This window comes from Panthera uncia (genome assembly GCF_023721935.1).
Source record: "Panthera uncia isolate 11264 chromosome E2 unlocalized genomic scaffold, Puncia_PCG_1.0 HiC_scaffold_20, whole genome shotgun sequence".
Taxonomy (NCBI): Eukaryota; Metazoa; Chordata; class Mammalia; order Carnivora; family Felidae; genus Panthera; species Panthera uncia.
Genome location: NW_026057589.1, coordinates 25,661,049 through 25,688,479, shown reverse-complemented (window position 1 = coordinate 25,688,479; position 27,431 = coordinate 25,661,049). Strand labels below are relative to the sequence as shown.

Here is a 27,431-nt window from a genome sequence, read left to right as displayed (position 1 = left end):
CCCCCCCCCCCCCCCCCCCGCCCCAGCTTTATGCCTTCTGTGGACTCCACCTCCCACTCTCTCAGCCTGATGGAGAACTCCCAAGGGAGCAAAGGCTCCCAGGACCACAGGGTGGTGCCACGGCCGGTGGGGGTGGTCCCAGGACTCACACTGCGGCTGTCCATCACCAGGGACCAGCTTCTTGACCACCCTCCACATCTGGGGGCACCAACCAAGAGCCTGTCGTGGGAGCAGCCTTGTCCCCCGCCTCTGTGCCGTCACACTTCAGGGCTGTTAGTGTTTCCAGCTCCACAAATGAGGCCTTTGAGATGGACACGCCCTCCCCACCCCCACCCACCCCGGGCCTGAGACTTCAAAGGGCCTGAGAACTGGACAGCCTCTGGCGGACAACCAGTCTTCTTCCTGGTGAGGCCTCGAGACTCCCCATCTGGTTCTGATGTGCCTGTTGAGGACTTCACGGGAGGGAGACAGTCAGCGTTGTGATTAGTTATGGTTGTGAGGGGAAGGATCTAAAGGAAATCACAGATAATCCCCAAGGCCTCTTACAGCAACTCCGACCTCCAGTGCCCCTAAGGGAAACTGAGGGACGGCCAGGGGACAGGTGGTGGACACAACTGTCCCCTCAGAGCACGTGTCAACATGAGACAACGTGCCTGACCCACACGTGAGGAGGCTGTTAAGAGCGGGAACCCCTTGGTCGTGTCCCCAGCACCAAGCGCAGTGCCAGGCGCACGCAGGCCGACAACACGCGGGCATTCGATGGGTCGAGGAGCTCCGTGTGGGGGCTGGGGTGCAAAGTCCGGTGGGATGCCTGAGCCGAGCCGTGGCCACAGCAGGAGGTAGGGGTCACTGACCACCGGGCCCAGGCCCTGCTTCCTTCACAGAGGTTACCCCCCGAGGGCCAGCCGGGGGACACGGCCGCATGAGCAGACATGTGGGGCGTGCGGCCCGGTCCCCCTGACTCCGGACACGGGGAGGGGGGAGGATCTCGGGAAGGCCTGGCTCAGGCCTGGGTCACAGTGGGTTCTTTGAACTCAGGGAGGGGAATGGCTTCTGCGCCCACCCTGCAGTGTCCGCGCCAGAGACCCTGAGGTAGGGTCTGGCTTGGTGGGAGAGGGCACAACGCATCAGCCCCGGGAGGAGCCGATTCACGCTCACCTGGACACGGGGTGGCAGGTCGAGTCTTAGAGCAGATGTTCAGACGTGAGACCTGGCTGGCTTCTTGTCTCCAATAGAAACAAAGAACTGCAAGTAATAACCTAAACCCAACCAGCCTGGCTGAGCACTGATGAGCTGTTAGTCTCTCAGGACAGCAGGCCCAGAGGTGAGCAGTTTCATCACGGGCTGGGGCCAGCCTCTCTCTGCTTCACTACCCCTAGGACACTGGCTCTTCATTTTGGAGGTCACCGACTCCTGGTTGCAAAATGGCTGCTGCAGCTCTGGACATCACCTCCCCATCTGGATGTATTTAAGGCTGGAAGAGGCAGGGTGCCAAGTTCTCCTTGCTTGCCTGTCATTTTCAGAGAACAAACCCTTTCGTGGAGGAACCCAGTAGACTCTTGTCCTATAGGCTGAAGCTTACCGCAGGACACCCTAACAGGAGACCTGTGCACCCAGGACAGGCTGGGATGATCTCACACTCAATCCCACCTACCGAATCCAGTTATGGGGACAAGGAATGAAGAATGGGTAGTAGCTAACAGACACCAACACATCTGTGGGACACATGCCCTGGCCAGGGGTGTTCAAAGCAGAGGCTTCTGTTCACCCACAGATGCTGGGAACTCCTGACAGGATAACCTCACGGATGTCCCCAACAGGTGACTGCACAGTGAGGCCAGGAAGAACACTTCCTAGGAAGAGGGACTTCCTAGGAGGCAGGCCTCCGGACCAGGGCTCAGAAGACACCGATCCTGGCCCACCCAGAGCACGCCAGCAGCACCCCGCCCACCCGCCTTGTCTGCTGCCTACAAGGGTGGGGATCAGGGCTGGGAGGGCACCCAGCAGCCGAGAGCGCCCAGCTCAGCGCCCTTGGCCCTTCCACAGCCAATCAGGCTCCTGAGTCAGAGGCAGCCCTATTTGGTAGCAAGCTGTCAGGCGGGCCAGGGCCAGGACTCGCCCCGGTGATGAGCCCTCTCCCATGCTGTGCTCACTCCTAATCAAATGCCCCCTAGTCTCCGCCACGTACGTTCTCCAGAGCGGCCAGGACAGCCTTTCCAAAGCCTGCGTCTCAGCCTCCCTCCAGCTCGGGGCTGCCCTGAAGTGTCCTAATAAAACCACTCTGTCAGCGTGAACAGATTCCACACCTGTGGAGCCCAGCCCAAGGACTCCGGTGTCAGCCCCTCCGGCTCCCAGCCAGCCTGTTCCACGCTCCCGGGGCGGGGGGAGGGGGGGGGTCGGGTCAAACACCGGGGCGTTCTCAGCAGGGACGCCGCACTGAAGCCTGTGGGACCTCGTCTCTACTCTGTGCCCCAAATCGTGGAGGGGCAGGGTGGCAACGGAGAGAGCTCACACGGAGCCTGGGCGTGGCTGTGTGTGACCGTGGGTCATGTTCTCTCCTGGGAAACCTCGGGGGCTGTGCGGATCCAGGACCCACCTGCCTCACAATGGGCACTGACCCCAGCCCCGGAAAAGAAGAGCCCAGGCCACACACAGCGTAACCCACTCACATTTATAGGAGACACAAAGGAGGAAGGCGGACAACACATCAGCATTTCTACTCCAGGGAACCGGCCAATTCCGACCAGAACAGCAATCAGGAACATAATTGTACAGCGTTGGGGTGCGGCATCTACGCGGGCTTAGTCCCACTCCCCGTCCCCCTCGGGGTTGTCCTCACGAGCCGCCTCCACGTCGTGGAAGTGAAAGTTGGCCATCATGTCTCGCACGGCCAGCATCAGCCTGTTCAAGCCTTGGTTGTGGTTCAGACCCCCAGCCCCTCCAGCCTCCAGCCTCTCCCCCTGTGGCAAGGAGACTCGTCTGAGCAGGGGTTGTCCTGGGCCCTGAGGCCCAGTGCTCCCAACCCGGCCTGCCCAGGACCCCGTCGAGAAGACGAAGCTCCCAGACCCAAACGCGCGTGTCTAACAAGACCAGGCCCCAGCGCGGGGTCAGGGAGCCGCGTCTGGTGGAGGGGCCGAGGTGGTGGTTATGGTCAGGCGGGCACGTCCCAGCCTCCCGAGCAGGCTGGCCGCTGGCTCCAGCAAGCCTCTCTACCCGTGCACAACCAGTGGCCCTGCCTGAACCCACCCGGCCGACACGTGCCCACGTACCTCCATGGTGTAGTTGGGCAGCAACGACCGGAAGAAGAGGGCAATTGTGTTTCCATGGCTGACAGGACTCAGCCTAGAAGAGGAGGAAGGAAGGTCAGAAAGTGCCCCCGAGGGAGGGGAGGGACAGGAAGGCAGCCCGAGCCCCAGCTGGGACACGGGGTTGGACCACCAAGACTCCTGCTCAGCTCTGGGTGGGCAGTGGGCCCCCAGAGGTACCGGTGAGGGCTGCTTAGGCCTCACGGGGAATGGTGTCCAGAGGCGGTGGGCCCTGCAGGACCCGGCTGGTTGAGCTGAGCAGGGAGGAGGGTCACTCTTGAGGAGAGCTGTGCAGGGTTGCAAAGGGGTCACATCAAGGGAAGATTCCAGGGTGTGCTGGAGAGTGCCCCCCTGAGAAGACGCCATGCTGTAAGCAGCTCCAGCTGGACTTTTAAGGACCGGCAGCCTCTGCTGGGCAGAGCCCTTCGGCCACTCCTCAGGTCGGGGCTACAATGTCCAGCCAGTCCGCTTTCTTTCTGAACCTTCCAGTGTCACAAATTCCTGACTGTCGTCTTACTCTACTTATAAATTCAACTGGGAACTATTTCCCTAGAAGCATGTAGTCTAACCGTTTTAGCACAATTCAGTTAAGAAAAAGTCCTTCAAGGGCACCTGGGTGGCTCAGTCGGTTAAGCGTCTGACTTCGGCTCAGGTCATGATCTCAGAGTCCGTGAGTTCGAGCCCCAGGTCGGGCTCTTTGCTGACGGCTCAGAGCCTGGAGCCTGCTTTGGATTCTGTGTCTCCCTCTCTCTCTGCCCCTCCCCTGCTTGCACTGTCTGTCTGTCTGTCTGTCTCTCTCTCTCCCTGTCTCAAAATTAAACATTAAAAAAAAAAAAAAAAAAAAAATCCTTCATCCTACATAACGTGCTCTACTGAGATCTGGAAACCACATGCTTTCCCGAAATGGGCAAATCTGTCTGTGACTTCCAGATCTACAAGACTGTGCTCAAGGCTCTTGGTAAGTCAATCACTCAGCTTTAAAGACTAGAGGAGAGAAAAAAGAAGCTAGTCCACGATTGAAGGCTAACCACTGTCCACAAATCCACTGTAGACTTGGGCTCCGCTGTGCTCTCACTGCAGCCCTCCTGGCTTGGCTGTGGGTCTTCTTTACTTCTTGGAATGTGCCCTGTGCCGCGCTCCTTGCACAGGGCCTTTGCACGCGCTGACTCTTCTCATGTACCAGCGACATTCCCTCCCCCTTTACTTGTCGAAGGTCTATTATTCCTTCACACAGCAATGACCACGGCCTTCTCTGAGAGTCACGTGCACCACAAGTTTCTCACTGCAGTTTTGACTCCACATTTAAGCCTCGATTCCGTAACGAACATGTTTCCCCACTGCCCTGTGAACACTCCATGAGGACACAGGGAATGCCTTACTCTTGCTTCCCACTGTTACCTCCAACACCTGCTCTAGAAGCTGACCAAAAAATGCTCCTGCTGTCGACAAACAAGTGAAAGAACACGCCTGGCAAAGCTGACCCGCGACCCCAAACCACACGGTCCTCTGCAGGCCTGTGTCTGCGGGAGGCAGTGAGCCCTAAAGCACTGACCTCAGAGCTGTACAAGCAAAGGAGCAAAGCAGGAGGCGGAGAGGTACCTCTCTGGTCTGACGTAGGAGTAGATGGTGTCCAAAGGAGGCAGAGGGTCAAAGCCCATCACAGACTGCGTGGTCACATCCTTCAAAGGGAAACAGAACTGCCGTGAGCCCCTGCCTTCCCCTCTGCAGACTTTCAGCCAATTCCAGCCCGGACCGGCCTCTCTGCTAAGAGTCCATCCGTCAGACGGAAACGGTCCCCGGCCGCGAGGCTATGCGTACCGTCCTAAGCCACGGGGTGAACGGGCAGGGAGAGCCGTTCTTCCACGGGGACGCTCACTCTGCCCGCTCAGAGGGCTACAGAGGACACCCGTGGGCAAAAGTGTGTGCGCTGTAGGGAAGGGACAGAATCATATGGTCACTTGTGTCAGGAGCCCCACTTTAGCGCTACGGGACGCAGGCTCCAGGGCCCCGAATGGCTGGGTCACTGCTCTGAGCCCTGTGAGGTCACAGCTCCACCTCTCAAATCCCTGGCTGTGAGGGGAAGGGCCCGGCATGTGACAAAGCTCCCACCCCCAGCCCCTCTGCCTTACCGGGGGGAGGGCGGCAACGGCTTCCTTGACCTCAGACAGGACCACGTGGCGGTGGATGTTTCTGGGCGCACGCTGGTACAGCACCTTCCGCCTAGGGCCGGGAGTAAAGCGGCAGCACGTGGAATGGAGCCCGCACCGGCCCTGCTGCCCCGTTTGTGATGGCAGCACCCGAGCAGGTGGGCCTCGTCCCACGAGGATCCTGAGGCCACCTGCCGCCCTGTCACCCCTGGCCCCAAGCCCACCTGCTCTCACATGCTTCCACCGCAGGGTCCCCGGAGTCCACCGCCCGCAGAACCTCGCGGACGTTCTCCTCCAGCCAGCTCATGGTGGCCGGCTCCTTCCAGAGGAAGTGCGACCTTCCGAGGTACAGGCTCACCAGCTGGCTCAGGGCAGGGGGCTGGCTGCGGGAGAGCGGAGCCCGTGAGCAGACTCCACCAGGGCGAGGCCTGCGTGCACCCGCCGGCGCCTATGGGCAGCGTCCGGCCCCGTCCAGCAGCCGGGGGTGACAGGAGACCGCCCGGAGGGCTGCCGACCGGGGCAGGCAATCACCCGGAGTGGGGCGGGGGCACACACAGCGGTTACTTCTATCCAGGGTACGTGTTTTTTAAGAAGCACAAGTTCTGGGGCGCCTGGGTGGCGCAGTCGGTTAAGCGTCCGACTTCAGCCAGGTCACGATCTCTCGCGGTCCGTGAGTTCGAGCCCCGCGTCAGGCTCTGGACTGATGGCTTGGAGCCTGGAGCCTGTTTCCGATTCTGTGTCTCCCTCTCTCTCTGCCCCTCCCCTGTTCATGCTCTCTCTCTGTCCCAAAAATAAATAAAAAACGTTGAAAAAAAAAAAAAATTTTAAGAAGCACAAGTTCTTTGGGGAGCCTGAGTGGCTCAGTCGGTTGAATGTCCGACTTCGGCTCAGGTCGTGATCTCACAGTTTGTGGGTTCGAGCCCCACGTCACACTCGTTGTGCTGACAGCTCAGAACCTGGAGCCTGCTTCAGATTCTGTCTGTCTCTCACTCTCTCAAAATATTTATTTTTAAATATATTAAAAAAAATAAATAAAAAGTATGAGTTTTTTAATAGCAACCTAAAATAGAAAAGGAACATGTACATGCACGCACAGAGATGCCGGAAGAACCGCCGTGGTTTACAAACAGGGTCTGAGGGTGGCTGGCTCCCACACTGCACGTTTTTCTGTCGTTTTCTAATGAGAAATTTGGAAAACGTAGCACGTGCCATGCAGACGCATGAACCACGCTAAGAAGTGTAATGATACTAACCCCACCCAGCAGCTGCGGGCACAGTGGGCCCCGTGCCCTGCTCACTCCTCACCAGGAAGGCTTGTGCTCTAGGCCGCAGGCTGCTCACGCACCGGCCAGCTCTGTGCCTGACCCTCGAGGCGATGCCCCACCTGGACCCGGGACCCGGCCACCCAAGCGGGAGAACAGCCCAGCCGCCAGTCTCTAGCAGAGAGCACCTGCCAGGCCCCTCCCAGTAGCGGGGAGAGAGCAGTGACAGCCAGACTCCCAGGGTCTGCCACCAGGAGCGCCCCCACGACTCACACACAGGTGGGCACTGTCCTCCCAGGGCCCGTCGGTCTTTACCTTATCTCAGCGTCCGGTCCGAAAAAGCTGTGAGTGGCGACAGCGGCATCTGGCCGCACGCTGCAGTACTCGAGCAAAGGGAGGAGGGCTGCAGAGAAAGCAGGGCCCCCATGGGCACGGTGACACCAGGGTGAGGCCAGTCTACCCACACCAGCCTCTGCCACCTTGGAGGGGGTCGTGCGTCCTGCTGCCTTCCCAGTGGCCCGGTCTGCATCTGAGGGGTTGCACCCGTGCCCCCCAGGCACACGCACAAGGCGTTCTAACCACTGACATCACAGTCTCCCTCCGCAGGCTGGTGGGGAGGCCGGCCTGCAGGGTTCAGGCCTGGGGCAGAGCCTGTCTCTCTCCCTGAGCAGCGGTGGCTTCCCCACACAGGAGGTCACCTGGAGAACCCTGTCTTCCGCGTGACTTTACAGGCGGCTCACACCCCGATCCCACACAAACTGCCGGGGCCCACGAAGGGCCTCGCCTCATAACTTCACGCACCTTGACGGGGAAGGGTCGGTTGTCCTACGGCCTGGCCAGGCAGCCCCGTGTGAGCACGGATGGAGTGGGGCGGGGCCTGGACACACAGGCAGAGCTTGAGAACACTGTCCAGTGGGCGCCCCGAGTAACGTGGGCCTCAGCCCTGCCCTGGCTGCCTCCTCAGACCTTCGCCATGCTTGTTTTAGACCTCCTGCTCTGTGTTCTCCCCAGCACCTAGTACTACCTGCCACTCTCCCCGCCCAAGGATGCGAGCCCCAGGAGCGGGGACCCTGGTCACCCACCTCCTCTCCCGGCCTGGGACGCAGCAGGCTCACTGAGGTTAAGGGGTCACCTCAAGAGCCTGGGCTGCTCCTCCAGCTGGGGGCTGTGGGGACAGCGTGCATAAGTCCCCACAGCCCGTCCCCGGGACTCGGCCCTCTGTGAAAATGCACGTGGTAGGAGGACTGCACTCCAGCGGGACCCTGACAGACCACACAGCTCTGTCTCCACACAGACACCAGCCCACTACTCTAGGATGCCTGGAGGTTCTCTGGGCAATCCCAGGACAACCCTGTCTCCGAGTTATTCAACCCAGTGAAAGATGGGATTTGAGGACAAGAACATAAAGCCGGGGCCCCTCCTGCACCAGCAGCTCACTTCTCTCTCTAGAAAATACCACACGGTGGCGCCTGGGTGGGTCAGTCGGTCAAGCGTCCACCTTCGGCTCAGGTCATGATCTCACGGTTTGTGGGTTCGAGCCCCGCGTCGGGCTCTGTGCCGACAGCTCGGAGCCTGGAGCCTGCTTTGGATTCTGCGTCTCCCTCTCTCTCTGCCCCTCCCCCGCTCGTGCTGTCTCTTTTTCTCTCTTAAAAAGAAACTTTAAAAAAAGAAAATACCACACCTTCAGAAAGTAAGTTTTTCTCAAACAGTCAATATCAGAAACTTATCCTGAAGCCCCAAGACACCTGAACGCCAAAGTCGCTTCTGACTCATTTTCTGCTTTTGAACTGTAACTACGCCTTGTCCAAAGGCCCTGAAGACACGCCCTTCTGTCAGTGGAGTGTGCGCGCTGCGGCCCCGCCGCACCCACCTCCAGGGAACATGGTGAGCGCCTGTCGGATCAGGAGAGAGGCCTGTTCCCTCGCAGAGCTGAGCTCCTGCTCAGGGAGGTCTGCTTGCTGACTCAGCAGAAAATAGGCCAACGGCACAGAGAAGGCAAAATTCGGGAGCTGAGACAGGTTTCGATGAGCCTGAAAGGGGCGGAAAAACAAAACCTGGAGCTCTACTGTGCCAAAGACAAAAGACTCAAGACCCACGGCTGCTCCAAAGTCACCGGATGCGCCCGTGATGAACACGAGTGTCGTGCTGGCATCTCGTCACTTGGCATAAACGAGAATTTTGTGTTACGTCTGGGGGCTTCCTCGGGGCAGAAAACAAGCAAAAGCCCCTGGGAGGGTAGAGAACTGCCTGGGATGGATGAGAGGAGGGGCCTGGGGGGAAGCGGAGTCAGGTGGGGTCACAGCCAGATGCCCGCCCTTGTGACGGGCTCGGCTCTGAAAGCAGCCAGCCTGTGCTCTGTCACAGCGGAAAACTGAGCGAGCCGGGCGGCAACGAAGAATGTCTCTCCTGCTGCCAGGACCCGATCAAGTCTGCTCTCGTGGCCGAGCACTTTCCTTGCCTTTCTTCACATGGGTAGGGAACAGACAACACGTGACGTGCCGTTTCCTCCGCTAAAATGGGACCGTGGTCTCCACGGTTATATAACCTTTCTTCCTCAGCCCTGTTGTGGGGGGATGGGGGTGCTCCAGGAACTTCTGTAAACTAGATCCCCAGAGGCGGGACTCCTCGGCCAAGTTGCCAAGCGACACAATTCAAATGATCTACGTTGTCATTTTTCAATCGCACACGAACGCGTGGTGACAACAGATTCCAGCTCGGAGATCAAGAAGGTAAGCTGTCGATTCCCTGCCCGCCACCCCCGCCCCCTCAAGGTGGTCAGGTTCACACATCCCCAGGACAGCAATGCCCAACAGGAACACTCGTTCTCTAGCAGCCAAATTAAAAGGAAAACAGGTGAAGTTAACGTTTACTAATGTTCTATTCAACCCAAATTCCTAAAATAGCATCACTTCCACACGAAATCACTATGAAGGTCTCGTGCCCAGTCTCAGCCTCAACGTCAGGCTGGAGGCAGAGCCCGTCTGCAGGGGAAACGGGCGGCAGTGGAGACAAAAAGGGAGGAGCACGCGGGGTGTGGCCAGAGCCTCCCCACTGCTTCGCGGAACCGCCCTGGGATGCACAGACCCTGGACGGAGAAAAGCGGGGTGGGGGGGATCTGGCCCCGCATCACGGCACACACGCACGCCTACCTCCCACTCCTGGAAGAGGCGGATCAGGTAGTCGTAGTTGCGCGCTCGCAAGGCCAGGTGGTCGATGAGCAGCAGCATGCACAGAGGGTCCTCGTCCGGCTCCAGGCTTCCGGAGGCGGCCCAGGGAGTGGGGGGGGGGGGCGAAGGGAGACAAGGGGCAGAGTGGGCCGGCGTGGACATCCACGGGCCCAGGCCGCGAGCACATGGGCGCCAGAGGCAGGCACCCACCTCAGGATGAGCTTGCAGAACTCCAGCGCCGTGCGGGGACAGCCGCGCTTCTCCAGGAAGCTCATCTGCTTGTAGAGGGCCAGGTAGAAGCTCCTAGATCCAAGACAGCTCCTCGTGAGCCAGAGCGGCAGCCGCCAGAGCCGCACTGCCCGGAAGCCTTGTCCAGCACCACCGCTGCCCTCTGCTCCTTGGCCGGGCTGGCCATTTCCTGCGCGGCCTAATCACCGCGAGTGTTCGCAAGTGTTCCTGTGTCTGCAGAGAAGGTGACGCTCTGCTTGTTGTTTGCGGTTACGTGTGTGTCCGTGTGGAGAAAAACCAGCTTGCCTGAGAGTTGCAACCATCGTGTTTTTTGTTTCCTGCTGTTCGCTTCAGAGGACAGGTCAACGTCTCCTACTGTAATTACCACCTTAATTTGCTCTCAAACCTCAACAGTTGCTAGGGGCACTGCTGCTGGATGCATCCAGTTTTGGGACTTGAATCATCCTGGTAGGCTGTTATTTGCATCAATAACCAACACCCTGCCTGTGGATGTTAGTATTTTATGACCTGTTTCTGGGAACTAAGAACTTAACTGGAGAGACAAGACTGACACAAACAAAACCAGACAATCTGTGCAGTCGGGGTCCGCATGCCCAGGATGACTACCAAGGTGCGGAGGGCATCCAGTGCTGGAGATGACCACAGACGTTGGAGGCCGCGAGGGCGAGGGCACCAGGCAACAGAGGACCCTCCCCCCCCGCCCCGCCCCCTGCAGCCCCATGAGGGCAAGAAGCCAGGGGGTGAGGTCAACAGGGAAGCCACTGTGGCTGTCCGGGCTCCATTAGTGAGGGCTGGTGCCAGAGTGGGGCTTGGCGAGAAGACTCGCGCCCAATCATGACCGGTTAACACCGGGAACAGGATCAAGCCAAGAGCAAGCAGCTAACTGGCTTAGGAACTGGAAGGTATGGCTGCCCGCAAAGCATTCCAAAGCATTCTAAACTCATGTGGCTCAGATCCTATTGTCCAAACATACAAGGGAAACACAATTACAGCCCCCAACATAGTGGAGTCGCTTATCAGACTCACTTGTAAAAAGACAGAAGGAACCCCAGGCTGGCCCAATCGGTGCGTCCGTGAGCCCAGCCATCCTGCATTCAGGTTGTACACAGTGAGGTGCCCCAGTGTGAGCTGGCAGGTGGGACGCCTCAGGGACAGTCCTCTGCCATCTCCCGTCGCAGGACAGCTTCGACACACCTGTCACCGAGAAACCCACCTGTTCTCGGGTCTGCGGTAATCCAGCCGGCAGGTCCCGCTGGTGAGACTGAACAAGGGATGAAAGGCACACTCCATGCTGTAGAGCGCTCTCTCTGCAGGCCACACAAACACCAGGGGAGGGGGTCGGGGCCACCGTGTGGCAAGTGCAACCTCACCCCCCCCCCCCCCCCCGGCTCACAGAGAAAGCTCTCAGAGGGAGGAGGTCACACGGCGAGGGTTTGGGAAAAGGCGGCGCGCCACAGATGTGACCTGGGGATCACCGAAGCCACTCTGTGCATTTGCTTCACCCAGAGACCACTTGTCGGCCCCAGGGTTGTATACAAGCACACGTGCTCACAACACCCACAGGCACACGACCACAGCAGCTTGTTCACGTGATCCAGGAAGTGGAAACGCGCGGAGTGTCCCCCACATGCCGGCAGGCACACAAAACATGGGTCTATCCACACTATGGAGCATCACTTGGCCGTACGAGAGGGGAACTCTGAAGACGTGGGTCACAGGATTCCACTCACAGGCAATGTCCGGAACAGGCAAATGCACAGAAACAGGAAGCGCACCGGGTGGCCAGGGGCTGGGGGTGGGGAGGCGTCAGGTGACGGGCAAGCGTTCTTTTAGAGGTCACGTAAATGACCTAGAATCGGTGGTGACAAAGCTGTACAACTCTGCCAGAACCTAAACACCAGCGAGTCATATGCCATCAACGGCAGCATCGTATGGTCTATGAACCGTACCTCAGGGAAGCCGCTGTTGAAAAGATACCCTGGCAAACCCTGTGTCCCCGCCATCACTTTATACAACGCCTGTGCTCCGCCAGCGAAGGCGTGTGCGGGTGCGGAGGAACGGCAGGGTGGGGTGCCCACGCGCCCCCTTACCTACGAGGTCTCGGGCCATCTCCTGATCCTCCTGAAAGCGGCAAGCGTCGCTGAGCTGCAGGAGCGAGTCAACGTGGTACGGGCTGGTCTGGAGCAGAACCTGCGAGGAGGGGGACACTGATGGGGCAGCAGGTGGTGCCCCTGGACAGCAGCCGGCGAGGCCCCAGCCCCAGGCAGGCCTTTCTCTCAGGCACGTAAACCTTGTGACAATTTTGCCAGCGGTGGCATCCACGATACCCTCACCTCAAACCAAGCTCAAAACCAGGCCTGTGGTGGGAACCGGGACCTCTGTGCCCCGGGACCCCCATCTTTACCCTCTGCCACCCCCCCCACACAAGCAGCCCTTGGAAGATGAGGCGAGTCCTCGGAAGCATCCTGCCGTGGCCCTCAGCCCCCATGACCCGGGCGTATACTGGAGGTGAGAGGAGCCCGGGAGGGCAAGGTGCTTCTGGGCGGAGTGACACAGGCTGGGCCCCACGCCCGGGGCACCCTGGGTAACTGTGGGGAGGGTGTGGGCTGGCGCGGACCCTCTCGTGGGGACACACGCACCACGATGTTGTTGGGCTCCATAGACTCCACGGCGGCCAGGAACTTGTGCTGTGTCTGCTGGTATTCCTCACTGTGCTCAAACGCAAAGAAGGAGAGGCCTCTCTTGGACTCCAGCAGCCGCATCGACAGACCTGGGGAGAGTGCAGCGTCAGGCCCCGTGGTGTTCCTGGACAGGAATTTCTGCATGCACCCAGCATGAGTTCCTGTCACAGTGTTTGCTCTCCCAGGATGCCTGGGGCTGACCGCCCACGGCTCGGTCCACACCGGCACCACGTCCCATCTACGCCTTTCCTAGGAAGATGTCCCCCCCGCCCCGCCCCCGGGGGTGTGGATCGATCATAAATGTCCCAGGACAACAAACGTGAGGACACACACGGTGCCACCCCCATGGCATCTGGCTGGGCCTAAACAGCGGTCAGAGTCCAGATCCAGGAGGGCATGGGAGACCGTGCAGGCTGCAGCCAGGCCTCTGAAGCGACGGCGATCTACACCCCACGAGTGGACGGCCTTTCTCTTTGTACCACGTGTTGGGTAGAGGCCCAGTTTCTTCTGAGGAACCACTTACCTCCACAGAACAGGTGAGTGGTTCCAGGCTACCCTCGACTCAGTCCCTTCTGACGGCCCCGCCACAGAGCCAGGAGCTTTGTCTGTTCAAAGTGGCTCGGGGGCTTCTGCTAGCTAAGTGGGGGTGTCCTCGCTGCCAGCACACAGGAATCACGCAGAACCCCAGAGACACAGAAGCAGGGCGTGGCTGTCACACGCTCCCATCACAGTGGGCACCCCGGCCCCTCCCCTCTGTCCCGCCCGACCGGCCCAAGGGCTCTAGGATGCTCCTCCTTTGGTGTCATGATGTCAACCACAAGCACACAGCAAGCCTTTCTGCACTGTGGCTGTTTCTCTTCAGATACGCGTACTTATTAGATGGCAACAGAACATAAAATACCACGCTTGAAAGATGAACTTGATTGCCTCCTGTGGTACAGTATTCACAGGAAAAAAGAAAAAGGTAGACAGAAGCTGCATTGAACCGTATTTGAGAAAACACGCAGGTGGCGTGCGTTGGGGGTGGGGGGTCCTCCGTCCTCCAGCACGAGGCCAGGGCGCGCGCTCACACGCCCGCACGCTGGCTCTGCACAAACAGAGCAGCGGCCTGGCCCAACGGGCGCAGATCCTCGCGGCCCGGTGCCGGCCCTCACCTGGTTTGGTGTACCGTGGCCAGGTGCTCTTGGGGGTCGTCAACCACGTACACTTGGGGTACACACGCTGCCGTTGCCTCGGCCTGGGGAGAACGGACACGGTCACGGCTTCATCTTCGCTGCCTGGTCTCTGAGGGACCTCGGAAGCAAAACCGCGGGGAGGGGAGGGGAAGGGAAGGGCACGGACAGGACAGAATGCAACAGCACTAACAGAACATCAGCAGTGCCAAGCCAAACTAAACGCCGCGATCTAAATAACCAAACAACCAGAGACAGAAAGAAGAGCTGGAAGTTTTTAGAGTCTAGCAAAATGGCAGGAAAGAAAGGTAAAAAGGAAACAGAAGTTGAAAACCAAAAATAGAGATGAGGAGGAGAGCAAGCCTGTGGACGCAATTCCCTGGGGACCGGGCTGGACAGATGCACCGCTGGCTGAGCACAGAGGACAGAGGGCAGACCTCTGTCTTGAGGCGGGTCCTCTCCTCGCCTCTCAAGATGCCAGCGATGCAAGAACAGGATGTGAAAAGGGAACAAGGGGAACCACGGAAAGAACTGGTGTGGGGGGGGCATCAGGACACTGACACCAACACACTCCTGGGTGAGAACGAGCCAGACAGCACCAGTGGGCAGCAGGGGAGGGAGGTTGAGCTCCCCGAGATGTGGCCCACAGACTGCCCTCATCCCTCAGCCCGGTGCTCCTGCCTCGCTGGGCAGGGATGTCTCCGGCGGTATCAGACCGCCCCCCACAAAGCGGTGGTTGCAGGGAGGCATTTCTGCTCCATCACTGACGCTTTCTTTCTTGAGCTGAGTAACGGGCATGTGGACACGTGTATGTGATTCTGTATATTTTCCCGATAATATGAACCATTTCGTTAAGAAAATAAAGATGAGTAAGAATCTGGCCTGCATTAGAAACAGGGTAAAAAGCAGGTTTCTTATCCCACCAAGAAGGCAGAACTGCAGGAGAAAAAAACATGGTGCCTCAAAGGCACAGTCATAGTCTGAAGAACACTCAAATGACTACCTCTAACATGTTGAGTGTCTGGCCCTGAAACTTTCGCCAGGTTTATTTTTGCTTCTCAACCAGCATCAAAACCAACGTGAGGTTTAGAACCTGGGATAAGTCTGATCTTCGTCCACTTAACACTTCTTAGCGGTTGGCATCATGCGGTAGACGCGGTAAGAAACGCTCTGCACGAAGGCCTGTTGGCAGGACTTTCTGTAGGAGGTGTGGGTGTTCAAGTTTTCAGACGCTCCAGCACGGAGCCCAGTTCTGACCGGGAGCTTGGTAGCGTGTAAATAGGAGAATTAACTGGATATGCAGAACTGCCTGGTCTATGGAAGCCCAGGGACAGCCCGGCCCTGCAGTGAGCTGTCCGCACAGAACAGAGAGGAGGCAGGGAGGTAGGTGGGGGAGGCTCTGCTGGGGGGCAGCGGGGGAGACAAGAGCAGCAGGAGGGCGAGTATGCCGTATGCGTCTGTCATAGGAAGCTTTCCGAGAAAGAGCTGTGCACAGGCCATCTGCACGTTCTGAGACGGCCACCGGAGAGGGACAATCAGAAACACACTGAGTGTGTCTGCACACAAGGGGTACGAGGGAACCGTGGCTTCTCAGGGAAGCCTTCGGTGGGACTTAAATTTTTAAACAAATCAATACTCTAAGAAGTATAATAATACTATAAAAACAATAAATGTAATTACATTAAGTATCATTTGCACAGAAACAAGACCAGGCATAAGTGTGAAGAAAACGGCAAAGACAGGCCAAGCACATGCAAACAAGTGGAGCTAGGCTGGGGAGAGGCACGATGTTCAGACCAAGAGGAACATTTTATGTATGTATTTATTTTTTAAGTTTCTTTATTTTGAGAAAGCACAAGTGGGGGGGGGGGCAGGGAGAGGGAGAGGGAGAGGGAGAGGGAGAGGGAGAGGGAGAGGGAGAGAGAATCCCAAGCAGGCTCTGCACTATCAGTGCAGAGCCTGGCGCTGGGCTCAAACTCATGAACCGTGAAGTCATGACCAGAGCTGAAATCAAGAGGTGGACGCTTAAGCAACTGAGCCACCCAGGTGCTCCCCAAGAGGAACATTTTTGAGTGAAAATGTTTTTCATCAATATTCCACAAGAAGACATAAAGTCAGAAACTCCTGTGTCCTGAATAACCTAACACCAGAGATAAAACCAAAGACCATTAGCAAATAACAAGGAAAGTCCTCCACGTGTATATTATGACAGAATCTAAAACCCCTAACTCTACGACAGGTCAGAGGAGGTAGAAACACTCAGGCGGTGGGTAGGCTAAGGCACACAGGTATTTGGAAGGCAGCGGAGAGACTCGGTGCTAACACCACAGGGGAATACCCACTCCTGTGCAGCTGCACTAGAAGAGACCACACGGATGCAGGAGGAGTGCAGCCAGCGCACAAGCCGGCACCTGTCCCCCGGGGCGAGGGCATTCCCCTCGTGCACCAGGCGTGAAAATGGTGCCTGGAATCCAACCATGAAGAACCATGCGGTGTGAGACGCCAGCAGAGCCCTGTGGTTCCGGGGAACGAGGAGTGTGTGCTGAGGGGCCCCAGAGAGGGGCAGCAAGCTGCCCTGACTGGTTATCTTCGGGGGTGTCAGAGGAGACAATTCTGAATTGCCTCAGTTTTTTCTTTTATAAAAAGCATTTAATTCTACATTTAGAAAACACACGGACAGTACTTGAAAAGACAAAGCCTCTGCCGGTGTGGCAGCTCCTGGTCAGAACGGACTCGGTGCTGGAGCGTTGGGAAAACGGAACACCCACACCTCCCACAGAAAGGTCTGCAGAGCATTTCCTCCCGGGTTTACCACTAAGAACTATTAAATTAACAAAGATCAAACTGATCCCAGAACCTAAACCTCGTGTTGGTTTTGCTTGCTAAGAAACGAAAATGAAGTTGGCCAAGATTTCAAGGCTAGAAGCTCAAAATTTTAGGACTTCCAGAATCCCTGTAAAATGCTGGCTCACAGGCTAATAAAGGCAGTGTGAGGGTTGGAGCCCAACGGCCATCAAAAAGGTCAAACACCAACTTCTCCCCAGCCCCCTTCAGATCCCTCAGAACCAGAAGTCCTTAGGGTTTCCTTCTGTAAGGCCCTTTGCCTGACCTCCCCCAGGGTCTAACCGACCTGGAGAAACTCCCTCCCCCCCCCTGAGGACCCCCCCCCCCCCCCCCCCCCCCTTCCCGAGGGTCTAACCCATCTGGAGAACCTCCATCCCCTCCTTGGGAACGAAGCCAGTGTTGATCTTACCTTTGTTCCCCCAGGACAGCTCGAGCACCAAAATATCTTTTCAGTTCTGTGTCTGGATTCAAGTGTCTAGAGAATTGAAAATTTCACGAACAGAAATGAAATTGAGTTCTTCTACACTGAATCTGGGAATTCTGAAAGGTCACATAAAACGCAGCAGAGAGAACAGCTATTCTGGCAGGAAGACAACTGGCAGGCCTCCTTTAAAACCACGCTAACCTGAAGCAGAGGCAGCCGGTCCTGGGGCCAAATCAGAGCAGCCTCAGACCTGCGACTAGATCAAGGTGTGCTCACTGACTCAGGAAAAGAGATGCTTTTTAAACACTGGCAACAATCTCTTCAGTAGGGGCAGGCTTTTCATAGGCATCTATGAGGACAAGATAGGAATAACTTGTCCCAGGATGACCTCTGACTTCAGCACCTTCTGAGAAAAAAACACTCCCAGAGATCTACAAAGCTAAGTGACGGGTCCTTGGAAACAGAGGGGTCTCCCCCGCGTTCTGTCCCTGCCCCTGTTGCCTCAATGTTTGGCAATAAACCTACATCACGTTTAAATCAAGATAGTAAGTTTCCTTCTTTTTGAAATATTACCTTCCCTTTGCACAGAGTCTCTGTGTCAGCCGGCGGGGGGGGGGGGGGGGGGCAGCTAACCTGAGCTCCACGTATGGGGGGTGCTTCTTGGAGCGCGGGGGGGGCGGGCCTGGGCGGCTCAAGCCACTGGCATCCTCAATCCTCTCCAGGAGGCGATCAATATCTTCCAGCCCGTTTTCCTAAAAGCCCCAGAAGAACATCTTAATCACCACACGACTTTGCTTTAAATGTAAGATCAACAATAAAATGGTTTGTACGAAGAAGCAGCATTCTATTGGGTCTACTTCCTGAACGACAGTATAATCCGAACACCGCACTGCACGTGTATTGAGAAAAAAAGGAGAGATGCTTCGTTAGAGGAAGCTCAGGATCGGCGAGATCATAGAACCAGAAGGACTCCTGAAATGACGAAGTCACAAGCCTACACTGCTCATCTTTCGGATGTGCCCGCCAAGCTCTTCAGGTGGGACTTGGGCTGTAACTGCCAGTGACAGGCACAGAAGGCCACAGCCTCCTCAGGACACACAGAATCAGGTGATGAGGGCCGCAGGCGATACTGAAAACAGATTTTCTGACAACTGACTGGACCTGGAGGCTTACACCTCAACATCTGATTAGTCAGTCCATCAGCACTAGAGAAAGGTCGGGGCACATGGGCAGTCCACTGACACAGGCTGCACCATCCAGAGAGCATCATTTCAGATGTCACCAGAAAACAGAAAGCACAGAGGGAGGTCTGACCCTCAAGGAACAAAGTGAACAAACATGAGTGAGATTTGGTAAGTGACCTTCCCTGACCTCCGCGTTAGATTCCTAACGGGAAGGAATCAAAATATCAAATGAAAATGAACTGCCCTGAGAAACAGCCAGATGCACATACCAGAATTTCTCCTGTAGTGTTCTTCTTATTTTTCTGTTTCTTTTTCTTCTTTCGGAGTTTGCCACTTATATTAGACTAACAAAAGAAGCACATTTTAGTCAATGAAAGAGACAATAAAATCTTACATGCTGACAACTACAGCAGCAAGCTACAGAGGGACACGGGAACACAGGCTTGGGTTCCCTCCCTCCCACCCTGAACGTCCTGTGAGCTCACCTGCCTCAACAACACAGACCTCCCACTGGCCCACAACTCTGGTTCCCTCCAAGTTTCTCCTTCTTGACAGAACTCATGGCTTCCCAGGACCTCAAGAGGCTCACAGGGTGTGAAGCATCCACCCACCTGCCCTCTGCCTTCATCTTTCACTTTGTCAACCACTCTCCCTGCCACGCTCAGCCACCCTGGAGACTGGGACCCCGCACTGCACTCCCCCACACCCTTGGTGCCTCTGCCCGAATCGCTCTCGCCCCTTCACCTGGCCACCTGCTTCCCCGCAACGTGAAGCACTACACCACCCCAAGCTCAGGCAGGTGCCCCTCTCTACGCCACGAGTCAGGGTCCCTCCAGCTGCACTTGTCTGTCCTCATCTGCCGCTCTCTCGACCAGAGGCCCCAGGAAGGCAGACTTGTCCCCAGAACCCGGTAGGCTGACAAAAAGCACTTACTGAGTAAACAAGCAAAAGATCTCCTGAGGGACCCTCTCCCGCAGTGCCGTCGTGCACACCAGCCACACCCCAACACTAACCTGACCTACGTACTTCTTCAAGGCACGTCCACCCGGGGTCTTGACCACCTGACCAGAGCTCCAGACATACAGTCACAAAAAACACACCCCCCGGGGAGGGAGGAGCAGACCCTCCCAGAGTGTGGAGGCCACTCTTGTGCCAAGAAAACTTGACTCGGGGACGCTGTGTGGGGCCTCCTCTATGCCCACAACTCGTCTTGAGGGTGTCATGCAAATCTTATCAGGGGTCCCAAGGAAAAGTGGGGACAACTGGGACCCAGAAAACGACAGCAGAGGGTGTATGTGGCTGGCACCTCCTAGTCCCCACACCTGCTCTGGGGGTGCTGCTTTGCCAGCCATTTCTCCAGCTTTCTTGGCATCTGCACCTCCACTCTGGGATCTCCTTCTGTTCCCTGTGAGCAGACACTCGGGTCTCTCCCCATTCAGCACTGGTCCCTCCTCAAGGTCCTCAATGTTTATCTGGAAGACAGATGGGAGAGAACAAGGGTGTTACGGGTGTCCTGGTCACAGATCCCATGGTGATACTGAACTGTGTTAGAGACAAGAGAGCAGGACAGGGCGGGGGTGGGGGGGAGGCGGGGAGACACGTTCAGGATCACCCTGAGGTCACAGGAGGAAGAAACGTAAGTCTGTGTGCCTAGCAGAGCCGTACTGCTCACCATCTGAACAGCTCTGGTTCACGGTTACTTTAGTCAATAAACTCCAGAGAATGCTGGGCACCGTGTGGCCCCACGGGGTCTCTGTCTTCAGAGGGGACATAATGAAGAACCCCCAAACGTTACAACTTACCTCCCTTATGGAACAGAACCCTAGCACAAAGATTCGTATATACATTTGTTCTGTCGATGCATTAATATTCTTTCCTCCTACTGGAGACACTAGGTAGCTCACCTACAGTAGCAGACAGGACAAGAACCCGGGAGAAGAAACAGTACCCAAGGACTGACCCACCTGGAAACTCTTCCCTGATAAAAGTAACACACGATAATAAAAATAACTCAGGACGGAACCTTACCTAGTAGCGAAAAGGAAGGATCCATACATGCACACACTCTCGCACACACTAAACACTCACACCCTGGAGGCGAGACAGGGGCAGGGGTGGGTACAAGTTACCGGGGAAGTTCTGGCCCTTTAGCCAGTCAATGAACAAACAGATAAAAGAGGTTAGCAGGAATACTAACTATGCTTCAAAAACCAGATGAGATGGGATGGACCCAATCCAGTACACTGAAATACACAAAATACACAAAAATAAAACTGTATGTTCAATTTAGAACCTCTGAAAAATATAAAGCTAAAAAATAAAAATAACATCTATTTTTTTTATTTACTTGTTTGTTTATTCATTGAGAGAGAAAACACGAGCAGGGGAGGGGCAGAGAGAAAGGGAGAGAGAGAATCCCAAGCAGGTTCAGCATCGTCAGCAAGAGCCTGACGTGGGGCTGGATCCCACGAATGGCAAGATCATGACCTGAGCCAAAATCAAGAGCTGGACACTCAACCAACTGAACCACCAGGCACCCCAAAATAACATGTTTTAACCCCCACAACCCTGAGACAATTTCTTGTTAAACTTGAGGTCACACCGCAGCCAGTGAGTTTTTCAGTGATGGTTCTCTTTTGGCCTACCGTCTCAGCTGGGAAAGTGTCAAAGAAAAGAACACGGGAACAAATTTTTGGGTCCTTTGGTTTTGCTTTCTTTACCAATGGAGCCTACCAAGGACACAACCCAGAAGTACGTGATGCCAATCTGTCTACAAATCCATAATTGACTCAAAAATGCTGGACTTCTAGCACAATAGTTTCTGTCCCCGCGTCACCGATACTGTGGCGATTCCTACTGCAGACACCTTCTTTTGAGTGGTGGCATTGTGAAGCCAGAGGCCCACGTGTGGTCTGGTTGGTTTGGATGTTGGAGCAAAGGAAGAAAACTAGAACGTGGCCTCCTGGGACATTTCCTCTAAACAAGTGGGGGATGCACTGGGGAATTGGCACCTACACTTTCTCCGGTATTCAACGGAATTCTACCCCTAATGCCTCTAGTGAAGCCGGGTGCTGGTTTACTTCAAGTCACGTCCGCTTCCTTAAAAAAATTTTTTTAAGAAAAAAATTTTTTGAGACAAAGAGGGTGCATGCACACGCGAGAGCAGGGCAGGGTCAGAGGGAGAGGGAGAATCTTCAGCAAGGTCCGTGTCCAACGCAGAGCCCGACTCAGGGCTAGACCTCACTACTGTGAGATCACGACCTGAGCCAAAATCAAGAGTTTGACGCTCAACCAACTGCGCCACCCACGTGCCCCAAGAATTTTTTATTTTATTTTTAAGTAATATCTACACTCAGCATGGGGCTCAAACTCACAACCCCAAGATCAAAAGTCACATGCTCCACTGACTGACCTAGCTAGGCGCCCCACTAAGATATTATTTTTTGAGCCCCTTCTGGAAACTTGAGGTGTTCGGAGGAATTCAAATGCATAAGCTCTATGCCAAGCTAAGCTTCACCTGAAATGTTCTGGGTCTGTGCGCACATGTGCAAACCTCCAACGATGTACATACTCAGTCTTGTTTCTTTACTGGAAAGAGTTGCTAACTGCGCATGATTCATTTGCTATTTGTATCAGCAGGCACCAGCACTCAAGGACTCTCCACCCACCATCCTGAGATAAATCTCATTTGGTATCCAAAAGCTGGTACTTTCATCAGTTTCACGGTCTCAAATGGGTAACAATTTCAAGAGGTTCTTGTTCACTACACACATATTCTCTGCTATTCCACGGGGATAAGGCTTGATCGATACTTCAATAAACACCGGGTGGGAATTTCATCTTTTTTGGGGGGAGGAGCACGGAACCGGAGTATAATTTACGTGGCTTGAAACGGACGCACAGTATGAGTTTTGGAAACTGCGTAAGTATGTAACCCACACTCTTACCAAGATGTAAGATGCTCCCATTACCCCAGAAATATATGCCTCCTACCATCTCCAACTAACATTTCCTGCTGACTCCGGCAAACACTGCTAGGATTTCTTCCACCAGAGATGGCCTGTGCCTGTCTTAGAACTCGGTGCAGAAAGAGCCAGAGTATGCCTTCTTTTGTGTCTAGCTCCATTCACACAGTGTATGTGTTGACGCTTATCCTGCTGGTGACCATATTACTGGTCACCAGTACTCCTTTGTGTGGACGCGCTACGTTAGCTTACCCATCAGGCAGAGGAAGTCGCTTCAGGGTCTTCCCATCTGCGGCTGTTTGGATGAAAGCTACTGTGTGAGCGTTTCTGCAGAAGTCTCTTGGGTAAGTATGCAGAGGTAGAATCACTGGGTTGTAAGACACAAGATTTATGTTGAGGGGCGCCTGGGGGGCTCAGTCGGTTGAGCGTCCGACTTTGGCCCAGGTCATGATCTTGTGGTTTGTGAGATCGAGCCCCGCATAGGGCTCACTGCTCTCAGCGCAGAGCCCCCCTCAGATCCTCTGTTCCCCTCTCTCTCTGTCCCTCCCCTGCTTGCATGGTCTCTCTCGAAGAAAAATTACTTTAAAAGTACTGTTTCTGTGGGGCGCCTGGGTGGCTCAGTCGGTTGAGCGTCCGACTTCGGCTCAGGTCATGATCTCACAGTCTGTGGGTTTGAGCCCCGCGTCGGGCTCTGTGCTGACAGCTCAGAGCCTGGAGCCGGTTTCAGATTCTGTGTCTCCCTGTCTCTCTGCCCCTCCCCTGTTCATGCTCTGTCTCTGTCTCAAAAATAAATAAACATTAAAAAAAATTAAAAAAAAAAACAAAACACAAAGGATCAAAATCAACTCGATATCAAAGATGACACGTGTTGAACACCGACTCAAAGATCACTGAACAATTTCAAGTCCTTATTTCAGCCAAACAGCAGCAGCCTAATCACTGAAACTTATTTTGGAAGAAGTTTGGTTTTTTATTTAATTTTACAACTTAGACGCTTATTTCAATTACTTTCCAGGCACGACCATTATATTGGACATAAAAACAGGGACATATACACATACAGTTAACCCTGTAACAACACAGGTTTGAAATGTGCCGGTCCACTTATATGCAGAATTTTAAAAAAGAGAGAGAGATGATTTCTAGTCTAAAGCCAAAACAACAACAACAACAACAGCAGCAGCAGCAGCAACAAAATCACCCAAGGGCTACTTGTGAGGATAAATCCATGAACTAACAACGAAGAATGTCTCCTGCTCTGCTTCCCTCTCTCCAGGAGAGCACTTCTAAGTGCCCCGGAAAGGCTTCTAACTAAACCACTTCAGGTCACATTCCTACCGTGGTTTTCAATTTCATTTAATACCTACATTTGCAGAGTGCCGTCTGCCCAGTATGGGCTGAAAGCTACACACGTTATTACTTCATCTATCACTCATGAAAATCCCATGAAGTGAGATCATCGCCAAGAAACAGGGAAACTGAAGCTTATGTTAGATATCTTGTCCACGTTCTCACAGCTATGAAGAGATGGGGCTGGGATCCAAACCTAGGTCCTTCTGACTCCAAAGCCTGGGTGCATACATTCTGGCTGGAGACAGTACATGCTGGTCCGCTTAGAGGAAATGCTAATTCATGCAGTAAATTTTCTGCATACCTGGGTGCCAGGCACAGGGTGGTGGGGACATGTTAGGGAGCAGCAAAGTCTCTGTTCCCACAAAGCTTCTACTTCATCAGAGAGCAAGGAAGGAAAGTAACACCAAATAGAAAGAACCGACAGAGAATCCGTACGGTATGTTCTATGATAGCTGCCAGGGAAAACTGAGAAAGAACAGAAGAAGGGGAATGGGAATGTGCAGATCACTCCACTTTGAAAGCAGGTAGGAAGAGTAGGCAAGACTGAGAAGGCGTCCTCTGAGCAAATCCTGAGGAAGGAGAAGTGAGACACGGGACATCTGAATACAAGGTGTTAAAGGCAGAGGAGACAGCAAAGGGGACAGGTCACTATGGCTACAGCAGAGCGAGCAAGATTATAAGGAAATGAGGTGGCAGAGCTCATGGGGTAAACGAGACCAGCGTGGGATCGTTGGGGGGTTGCGAAGAAAGGAGGGCTGAGGTCAGACGTACGTCTGACTGTAGCTGCTGCATTCAGACAGGTGGCAAAGGAACAAGAAGAGAAGGACTGGGCCGAAGGATGACGGTGATCCAGGCCAGAGGCAACAGTCCCCACCCAGGTGCTACCGGACTTCAGAATGGTCTCGTATATTGTTGAGAGAGAGAAAGATCAGGGATACCTTCAGGTTGCTGGCGTGGACAAGAGGAAAAACGGAGATAGAGAAGGCTGGAGGAGGCAGAAAGAGCAGTTAACAGTTGGACACACTGGGTTTGAGATGTCTGTGAAAGGTCTAAGAGGTGACAGACGTTGAGTTGGAGGTATGAATCCCAAGACCAGGAAGGACATCTGAGCTGGTGACACCAGTGTCAGAAAGTGGAAGGGAACACACAAACAGCAGAGCCCTGAGCAGGTACAGACCTTGAGTCCCTCTGACATGATGTCACGGGGAGGTCCACATCAGAATTCTTTTCCTCCATTCACACAGGTAAGCATCTGCCATTTTTTTCATTTCTCCCAAACACTCTGCCCCCCTGTCCATCTACCCTCCTTTCTTCTTCAGCAGGAACATTACCTTTGCTTCAGAGACAAAAACCATGACATGGTTAAGGGTGCACATTTTAGGTCAGAAAGCCTGGGTTTACTCTCCAAGTGTCACTTAGCATGTCATTTGCACAGGGGGGACTACAAGATCTCCTTCCCAGACTATGAGAATCATATGATGCAGCAGCAGCACCTGCAACGTTCAATGTCCTCCAAAGAGCAGCTGTTGGTGTTAAGGGCTAAATCTTGGGGATATGGGGAAAGAGAAAGCACAACCAGATAAAACGTCCATGGAAATGGCTGCCTACAGCACAAGTTGATTTCAGCCCGTGGGCAAGTGAGATGAGAAGGAAGACTTCAGTATTTTGAGAGAAGTCAGAAAAGTGGCAAATTTATGGACACGTGATGTGACGGAAATACTGGGCAGACTCAACCGGCCGTGTTTCCAACTGTGGGAGCTGGGAGAGGAGCACGTGAAGGTTAATACTACTTTTATTTTTGTACATGTCTGAAATCTTTTATGATAAAAATGCCAAAAAGGAAGAAAGAAATGAGAAGAAACAGGTAGAGGGGAAGGAGTTACTTTTCATCTCAGAATCGGAACAAGTGGAGGGAGACTGGAGAAGATGAAGAAAGCCCTTCGTCCCAACTCCCCCAGAGACTATAGGGTGAGGCTGTCTCTCACCTTAAGAGGGAAGGTCAATAATCTCTAAACCAATCTCCCAGACTGGAAGCCCACACGCCCCACACGCCCCGCCATCTTATGATGGGTGTCTAACTTGCCAACTTTCCATAAAGCAAGCAGCAATCACAACACCAAGAAAGAGTCACTGGTTTCCCCGATCATGATCTTCAGACCTACTGTTGTTTGTTCAACCACTCGGGCACACCGAGGAGAGGATACAAGGTGAGCAAAACAGACACGTTACCTGCCAGAGGTCAGAGAAGCAAGAATAAGGCGATGCGCGCACATGCCAAAGTACAGACTGAGGCCAGCTAAAGAAACCCCGGTGGGCGTTTACTCCTCAATTCACATCTACGGTGTCATTTCTGTGTCAGACACTTGCTGTGGGTGCAGAGATGAGCTAAACACCATCGCAGCTAATGCAGCGATGAGGAAAACACCAAGTCCTGGGTTGTGAGAAGTAAACAAGAATGTCAGCAATGGCCCTGCAACAGCTTAACGTAGGCAATGTTGGGTCCTGAAATACAGCGCCCAGACCTGGGGAAGTGAGGCCCCGCCCACTGTGATGCGGACCCGCCCTTCTACGTCAAGACCACGCCCACCCCGCAGCCCAGACCCCCCCGACAGCCCCGCCCAACCCGCCGTGGCCCCGCCCCCCCATCGCCTGCTCCACCCACTGGCCCCTGGCCCCGCCCCCACCGCAGCCCAGCCCTGTGTGCCCCGCCCCCTGACGTCACGACCCGCCTGGCACAGCACCCCCTCCCACCACCCCCACCCCAGGCAGCCCCGCTTCTCACCAGCTCGAACCGGTTGTTGACGCAGACGCCTTCCTTCCCTGCGCCCCGGGGGCGCCGGCCGCCTGTTCCCCGCTTTGGACCTTCTTCTTCCGCATCATCGTCATCATGGAGGGCAAACTGCAGGGCACCGGGCCCGAGGGGCTCCTGGCCGCGCTGTTCCCCCCTCAGCCTCCGGAGGGCCCGGCGCGACATAGGACCCAACGGCCGCTGACGTCCGGAGACCGGGAGAAGGAAGAGCCGAAAAGAGAACGACCGGCGCGCCTGCGCACTTACGGCGCGCTGGCGCGAGCCCGAGCTCTGGCGTCTGCGTGCTGCGGTCCTCCGGAACTTCCTCTCCGCCAACAGTGGCATCTAAGAAAGTGCGGGCGCGTCCGGGCGAGTTCTCGCGCGAGTTGGGCGCCTCCGCGCGGCAGTCCTGGCTGCCCCGGTGCTGGGTGTCCCTGGGTCTTCCGGAGGCGTGCCCGGGACCGACGTCCAGCTGGGACGGGGATGGGGGCTCACGGGCTCCGAGCCACCTGCACCCGGGGACCTAGACTCTGCTCTCCGAGTGCGGGCTGGCTGGGCGGGAGGAACCCGCAGGTAGGGCTAGGTGAGGCGACGGTGCGCGCAGGTGGGCGTACTGCCGCGTGGTGTTCCAACCGGGGCGAGGCACAGGTGACAGCTGGGCGACCTGGACGGTCCTAGTGCCCGCTCTGCACGTGACTCCTCTCAGTCTGCCCCCACAGCTGCAGGTGGGACATTTTCCTCCTTATTAAAAGTAAGCAATCCAAATCGAGGAGCTTCCCAAAGCTGCGGACGGATTTCTGGACAGCCGCCTCCCCGGGATAGACTGAAACCGAATGTTAGGGGCGGTCCTGGAAGTTTGCTTTTTGTTGTCGTTAATGCGTCCCGGGTAA

The 27,431-nt window shown here is 55.3% G+C and overlaps 1 protein-coding gene and 1 long non-coding RNA gene across 4 annotated transcripts; one reads left to right on the top strand and one right to left on the bottom strand.

The window, feature by feature from the left end:
* Nucleotides 1-286: 286 nt before the first annotated feature.
* TCF25 (transcription factor 25) lies at nucleotides 287-27,431 on the bottom strand. 3 transcript variants are annotated; one of them, XR_007455878.1, is made up of 19 exons: nucleotides 26,536-27,431; nucleotides 19,758-19,907; nucleotides 18,705-18,779; nucleotides 17,885-18,003; nucleotides 17,237-17,302; nucleotides 13,966-14,048; nucleotides 12,770-12,900; nucleotides 12,221-12,320; nucleotides 11,344-11,437; nucleotides 10,092-10,184; nucleotides 9,864-9,969; nucleotides 8,585-8,744; nucleotides 7,030-7,117; nucleotides 5,677-5,835; nucleotides 5,435-5,525; nucleotides 4,905-4,984; nucleotides 3,270-3,342; nucleotides 2,670-2,960; nucleotides 287-1,510 (listed from the first exon to the last, which is right to left on the bottom strand). XR_007455878.1 is itself a non-coding variant. In XM_049622500.1 (18 exons), the coding sequence occupies exons 1-18, from the start codon at nucleotides 26,884-26,886 to the stop codon at nucleotides 2,802-2,804; spliced, it is 2,178 nt and encodes a 725-aa protein (XP_049478457.1). In that variant the 5' UTR covers nucleotides 26,887-27,431; the 3' UTR covers nucleotides 2,658-2,801. The 3 variants fall into 3 exon arrangements, 1 of the variants encoding a protein (XP_049478457.1); XR_007455879.1 differs by having other exon boundaries at nucleotides 287-1,474; XM_049622500.1 differs by lacking the exon at nucleotides 287-1,510 and having other exon boundaries at nucleotides 2,658-2,960.
* LOC125916345 (uncharacterized) lies at nucleotides 13,665-17,339 on the top strand. Its single transcript, XR_007455880.1, has 3 exons — nucleotides 13,665-13,775; nucleotides 15,684-15,797; nucleotides 17,251-17,339. It is a non-coding gene; the product is annotated as an uncharacterized LOC125916345 (long non-coding RNA).